Raw genomic sequence first — 7,844 nt, forward strand, 5'->3', positions numbered from 1 at the left:
TATAGACGTTTATTAGGTGTAAAAGTTTTTCTAAACTAATGTTTATTGAGATGTACTAGATGTGAAAGTTTTTCTGGTCTAATGCTTATAGACGTTTATTAGGTGTAAAAGTTTTTCTAAACTAATGTTTATTGAGATGTACTAGATGTGAAAGTTTTTCTGGTCTAATGCTTAATGACATTTATTAAGTGTAAAAGTTTTTCTAAACTAATGTTTATTGAGATGTACTAGATGTGAAAGTTTTTCTGGTCTAATGCTTATAGACGTTTATTAGGTGTAAAAGTTTTTCTAAACTAATGTTTATTGAGATGTACTAGATGTGAATGTTTTTCTGGTCTAATGCTTATAGACATTTATTAGGTGTAAAAGTTTTTCTAAACTAATGTCTATTGAGATGTACTAGATGTGAAAGTTTTTCTGGTCTAATGCTTATAGACATTTTCTATATATGAAAGTTTTTCTTAATTTCTTTAAGCAGGTACTAAATATGAAAGTTTGTCTTAAGATATGACTGTTTAAATAAGCTATTATATGTACAATTACTGGCCAGAATACTTGAAAACCAAAAAATAACATGTTCTGCCACTATGGACCTTGGTTACAGTCTGGATGCAGTATGACATTGAAGATATATGCTTCAGTCTTTTACTATTTCTTAATCAGTATTCTCACTAACCCAGGTTATGTTAATGGAGTATGTCTCCAGATGACTCATTCTATAACATCCCATAGATTTTTCTTAGGATTTATATCAGGGGAGCTGTGCAGGCCAGGGTATATGTTCAGAATTTATATCATGCTCTATGAACCAATCACAAATTATTTTAGCTCACTGGTTGGGGACATTATCATCTTTGAAGTAACCATCTTCCTATGGATAAAAGTAGAGCATTGCAGGATGCACCTGGTCAGATACTCACGAGCAGAGATACGGTCATTCAGAAGAACCAGAGAACTTAACCCATGCCATGTAAATGAATCCTGTGATATACATTACTTCTAATGGAGACATGCAGGATTACTTCTATGCTCTAATCCTACCATCATCACAGAACAATTTGAAGCCTTGATTTAAGGAAAAGTACGAAATTAAACTTAAAATACTCTTTATCTTGCTAATAATCTTTCTTGCTCAAACAAACCATAATATCTAAAGCCTTCAATTTTATTTGGTTACAGAGCTATCGATTAGAAATTCAGACTCCACCTGCTACACCAACCTGTCACATCCTCTCTTTCGCAATTCATTGATAGTTCTCTCTTACATTTCATTATATATTACCTATAACCAATAGGTCAAGGTTTTCATTTAACAAATGACGTATTGTATAACATGTTCTAAACAGAATATCATTAATTTCGCTCACAGTACAAGATTCGTTCCCATGGGAAAGCTAATGACAAGCTTAGATGAATTTATAACGGCTTATCGCACAGTTAGAAAGCCAGGAAAATTTTGAGAGATAAGTGATTTTGTCTACTTTTTGCATGTTATTATTCTATATTCTTTGATGCATTATTTGATTAAATAAAAATTATTAAGGGCATTACTAGCATTGGCATAAAAAATTAGGCTTAATTGTCCTTGACAATCAAGGAAAAAAAAAGAAGATTTGGTAAGTATTGTATTTCTTGTTTTTCATATTTATTATTATAAAAGTAAGTAAAATCTAAAAATATGGATCTTTTAAAGTTATTTAAGACTAGACTAGGTTAAGTAATAATAATAATATAATTAAAATGGTTCACGAAGCACAGACATGAGCAGCTCACGGGTAATGTAATTCGAGAGCATAACATGAGCTGTGGGTTCCTGGAGTGATTTACAACTTATAATGGCATGGATAATAGTTAGACATAGTTCAAAGGGCAATTAAACAATAAAATTTAATTATAAATAGATGTATACTGTTACGAACTTAGAGCTACTTAGGATAAACGAATGTAGTTTCATGTTACAATTTGAGGTCATTCTAGAAAGAAAAAAAACGTTAATTTAGGTTTATTTCGTATTTTTTTTTTTTTTTTTTTTTGGTGGTTACCAGGTGGTTGAATTAACTGAACCCATTTTGAGATAGGGTAGAGAAAATAACAGATTAACTATAAAGTTTTACTGAACAAAATGTTTGAAATGCATTTAGAAGGTTTTAGGGATTACACAAAGGAAATCTGAGATTTTTGAGATGAGGAAAAGTATTTTTAATGTTAACATGAAAATTACTTTGCACACAGAATATTCAAAACAAATACTCAATATATTAATGGGCAAATCATTATTTTATTTTATTAAAAATACTTCACTGAAAAATATGATTTTTTGTATGTGAAAGACTTATAATATTAACTGAAAGACTGTTAAATTTCATGAAGATATACACACTATATTGACAGTTAGAAGTATTAAATCTATAAACTTTGATCAAGTACAAAGAGATCAAGTGGTCAGTCAAATTGATTGAGCCCGTGTTGAGAGAGTTAAATAAACTAAAGAAAGGTTTGTCTACGAATATATTGAGTTTTTTTCACAAGTCCGAGCATAAAGTGATTTTCATGTTAAGATTAAAAATACTTTTCTTCATCTCAAAAATCTTAAATTTTATTCTTGTAATCTCTAAAACCTCCTAAATACATTTCAAGCATTTGTTTTCAGTAATGCTTTATACTTTATCACTGTTATTTACTCTACCCTAACTCTATACAACGGTTGGTCAATTTATCCAACCTCGTAATCACCAAAAAAATTGAAATGAATCAAAATTACCCTTTTTCTTTCTGTAATGACTTCAAATTGTAACATGAAACTACATTTATTTATTCTAAGTAGCTTTAAACTCATAACAGTATGCATCTATACTTATATTTTATTGTTTTATTGTCCTTTGAACTGTGTCTAACTACTATTCATACCTTTATAAGTTGTAAATCACTTGAGGAATGCAGAACTCATGCTATGCTATCGAATAACATTACCCACAAGTTACTCCGAGCTGCTCATGTGTGCCTTGTGAAACATTTTTAATATATTATTATTATTTTATTTACCTAATCTAACTTTAAATAACCTAAAGAGATTCTTATTTTTACATTTTAGTTTCTTTTATAATAATAGATAAAGAATAAACATGAAAAACAAGAAATAAAGTACTTGCCCAGGCCTCTTCTGTTGTTGTTGTTGTTGTTGTTGACTGATGATGACACTTAATCTTACTTTTTTTAATGTTAATGGTAGTAGTGTGCTAAATAGTTTTTATCTAATTAAATAATGCACCAAGGAACATAGAATAATAACATGCAAAAAGCAGACAATGTCACATAACTATCACAATTTTTCTTGCTTTCTAATTATGCAACATGAGTCGTTGCACATTTATCCGTGCTAGTCGATATGTTTCCCGTGGGAACAAAGCTTGTACTAAAAGAGAAAGCAATGTGATATAATACGTCATTTGATAGATGAAAACCTTGGCTTTTTATTGGTTATAAATAATATAGTATTAAACATAAGAGAGAACTATTAACAAATCCTAAAAGAGAAGATTTGACAGGTGTGTGTGGCAAGCGAGGTCTGATTTTCTATTTGATGGCTCTGTAACCAAAGAAGATTGAAGACTATAAAAATTATGGTTCGTCTGAGTGAAGAAGATTATATAGTGAGTAATTTACATCAAATTTTGTACTTATTGGTTGAGTGATGAATAAATTAAAGTATTAAAGAGGAGATGCCTGAAGAAAAAATGTTGTCACCTTTCTCACACTGGGGAAGTTCAGGTTTTTTTTTTTAATATTGCTTTATAAAATTAAGAACATAAAACTTATATTCTATTAAAATATGGATGATTAGCTATAATTTTATGCTGTACTAATTGATATAACATAAACAAAAAGTAGTTTAAGTTTTGAATGTAAGTCAATAAAATTCTTGTGACATGCACAGTTAAGGTTGCCAATGCAGAGAGGGTTAATGTTTACGTAGCCTATGGTTGCATTTGTGGTATTTTTGAGTTAAATTGCTTTCCTCAGAGTATTAAGTAGGTTCACTTAATAATGAGAGGTCAGCAGGATATATTATGAAATAATGATGAATTTAGCTAAAGCAAACAGGGTATAAACAATGACATAAACAAATTGCACTCGATATGTAACACACAATAAAAACTCTGTCTTAATTAAATCAAAGACAAAAATGAATATATCAAGAGATCTTTGGCAACAAAGCAGGATAATGACTGGCTCGTTGAAAAAGAGGAGCCAGAAAGCAGTCACCTCTGATTGGATTCGTGAATCGTAAATCTGACTTTTTAACCTCAAAATGTATTTCCGCAAACCACTTCACTCTAGATCCAGAATACAAATATTCCGATACATTCTTACCTCACTCACACATAGTTCTCTTGATCTTCTTTCTGCATTGCTAAAAGATTTTTGTGATCAGCTCACCAGACTATATACCCCATCAGTTTCATGCCGTTTATGAACATGTACATATCATGTGACTACTTTCCACCAATAGTTTTGTGCCATCAATACTGACACAGCTAGTTCCCTCTGCTATTCCTGCTCAATCTTTCTTGCTTTCTCAATGCTTCTTTGCCATTTCAGTTTTTGTTTTCAACAGTTTTATTTTTGCATTTATTTTTTGTTACCGAATTATAAGAGATCTTAGTATGAATTTATGATCAATTTATCGACTAAAGATATTCCCATTACAGTCTAAAACATTACTGGTTCGACTTCAGAGGAGGTACAGGCCTTAATTTGTAGAGCTAGATTCATATGTTCAGCCAGAGATTTCTTCTTCTTTTCAATATGACAATGTTTCTGAGGATAAATACAATCAGTGAGAAGACATTCCAAAGCATACATACCTCTCCTCTAACATATAGCTATTACTCAACTACCAGGATATCTTTTTTTTGCTCATCTAAGCATTGGTCTGATTTTTTCTCGTTTGCTCCAGTCTTTTATACCCCACTCAGTTGCCCTTGGCGATACTTATCTCATGAAACTCTCCACTTATGTCAATGCTCCCTCCTTCCTGATACTGTATATAAGCAGATCATCACTTTTTCTCGACAAAGCATCACTAACGTGTTTCCCAGTATTACATTTCTTCATGATTTAGCTTACCACCGCTAGATGGAAGCATTTTTCAACACTAAAATAATACATCTGCTCCTCGAATTTCGGGGTCCTAAGGCGGAGTTTCTGGGTAACCTGAATAGATCAATGTCCCCTGATCTGACAGGGTAGTCTTTGGACTTGCAACTCTAAAATCCAACATTTTGTTTTCTTTTCACTTCACCTTGTTGGATGATTCTCAGGATCACTAACTTCATTGATGACGAGCTGGATCCATTGTTAGTATGCACATTAGATCAGTTTTTGGCTTCTACATTCCTCCCTGTTGTTGTTGGAGTCTTTAATTTCATCGGCTCCTACAGGGGGTCATAGTTCCACTCCTATTATTGGGTCTGACCTCAACCCCTCAGTATATTGGTACCCAGAATAGGTTTTGTCTATATCCAAGGGTTCTGCTGCATGGTCAGATCGCTGCCAGTGGTGTCAGTGATTATTGTATACCATCAGGGTCTGTGGGAGAATTTCTGGATGTATGGTAATCTGAGACACAGATCCAGGAGCACTGCAGGTTCTTGAGTCAGGATTATTCATTCAATTCACATCTTCACCACTATTATCCACCCAACGTGTAGGGTTTCTGTTTCTCCCCCAAATCATTGGGAATTAGAACTTAGTTCTAGGGCTATCAGAGTTTGGTTGGTCTGGGGGTAGTGAGAAAGTTGTGCTAGTTCTTCAGAGGTTTTATTCCTGTGGGTTGTTGGACTAATGCAGACAGGAGATTGGTGTTGAGTCATTGATCTTTCTTGTCTATATCAATACCTAGATTTTCCAAAGTTCCCAAGTTACTCATTCTACGGTCTGAGTTCACATTCTTTACTGGAAATATAGATGTACAAGTTTATTGTATTTGGCTCCTATCTGCACATTGCCATAGTGGTGGAGTCCCACCAATATCAGCATTTGTTGTGCACAAGAGTTAGGTACTGCAGTTCCAGGGTTTTACCTTCAGATTCACATCGGCTTCATATGAGTTCTGCTGTATTGTATGTGTTTTTATTCTCATCACCTCCATTCCATCACACTGTGCACATGCCATTACATGGACGACTGGTTACTGCAGAGACCATCTTGTCAATTGTCAGACCATCACATCCTAATTCTGCTTTCAGATACAACCAAAGCAGGCTTTATTTTCAGGGCTGAGATTTTTATCCCTCCTACAATTCAATATGTCGTCAGTCTTGGTATTTTTTATTTTTCATCTCATCTCTCAGTCGGGCACACCTGTCTCCCATCCAGCTCAATTCTATTGAATAGGTCACCCAACTCTTACTCACTTCTCCTTCTCCCACTGCATGGATGGTTCTTTCTCTTCTGGTAATGTGGGCATCACAGCCCTCATGCCTTTGATACAAGAGCACAAGAGATCCTATTAATGGTCTTTATGCGAGCAAGAGATCATAAACATTGATTCATTGGATTCCCCAGTTTCCTTACTCAAGATCATTCTTTGATATCTAGGGGTTGTTGAGTTGGAACACTTATACAATATGGGTTCCTCTACTGCCACCTCGTATAGAGTTCCACGAATGCCTTGCTTCAGGGATAGAGTGTATATACCAACAGTCAGGAATTCCAGAATCTATGCATGGAAGAAGAGACTTCCATACACAGTGTTTTAGTCCTCCTTGCTCTTCAACAGGCAATGCCTCATGGTCTGGCCTTATAAATAGGAAAATCATCAGCCTTCACTCTGAACATTCCGTAGTGGTGTCTTGGTTCACTTGGTCCAGGTCTCTTTGTTTTCAAATTTTGGACTTCCTTTCTCAGGATCATTCCTATCTTATCACTCTACTAGCTTGCCATGTTAAATGGGTGATGCCTGTGGTAGCAGGTCAACTGTCTCAATCCGTACAGATTCTTTTGACAGAATAGATGCTGCATTGCTAGGTTTTGGTGGATTGACTCTCATTTTACAACTCTGTTTTATGGGTTGGCCTCTCATTGTATCACTCAACTACTACTACTGGCCATTTGGTCTCCAGTACCTCATCTTAGGGCTTTGACAGTTGATGCATTACATCAGGACAGGGCCAGATTACAACTCTAAGCCTTCTCTCTACTTCTTATGTTACCCAGGGCACTAAATATGATTTGTTCCAACCCATTGTTGGGTCCTGTTGATAGCACCAGATTGGCTGTTCAACACTTGTTTCGGCTTCTGCGGTATCTTCTGAAGTGTCCACCTCTTACACTTTTTCTTAGGCCATCTCTGTGGAGGGAGCCATGATCTGACATGGTACACCCAACAATCCAAAAGCTCAAGTTACAGGCATAAGGGTACTGCAGTCTTTCACATAGCATTGGGGGTTTAATTTCTAAGGTTGCCATGTATTTGTCTCAGTTTTTCCTCAGTCACAGGATGAACATTTCTCAACAGAAATGACACAAATATTGGCAATGGTGTATCAAGAGAAAGTTGAACCCATTTCAATTAGAAGTGCCACTCATAACTTTAGCAGAGATTTTGCATCTTCCACAATCACCCTGTTTAACCCTTTCCAGATGGGTCATGGGTGAAAGACCATGTCATCATGTTTGTGGACTCGCATTCAAAATTGTGTTGAACTAATATTTCATGAATTTATGTCAGTAAGCTTATAATTCAAATTTTAGTATTATATATTAATTTCTAAATCTAAATGTAAATGAGTGCACGTTAGTCACATTGTTGTAAATTCTGTATTTGTTAGCCAGGCACGGGT

At 34.5% G+C, this 7,844-nt stretch overlaps 1 protein-coding gene across 1 annotated transcript in view; it reads left to right on the forward strand.

The window, feature by feature from the left end:
- LOC106466556 (neuroblastoma-amplified sequence-like) overlaps positions 1 to 7,844 on the forward strand; it is a 159,397-nt gene that overhangs the window by 98,231 nt on the left and 53,322 nt on the right. Inside the window, exon 31 of the mRNA XM_022394589.1 lies at positions 5,528 to 5,609. Within this exon, the coding sequence (XP_022250297.1) occupies positions 5,528 to 5,609 (82 nt within the window). The remainder of the gene's footprint in view (positions 1 to 5,527; positions 5,610 to 7,844) is intronic.

The sequence above is a fragment of the Limulus polyphemus genome, unplaced genomic scaffold, assembly GCF_000517525.1.
Source record: "Limulus polyphemus unplaced genomic scaffold, Limulus_polyphemus-2.1.2 Scaffold2300, whole genome shotgun sequence".
Lineage (NCBI taxonomy): Eukaryota > Metazoa > Arthropoda > Merostomata > Xiphosura > Limulidae > Limulus > Limulus polyphemus.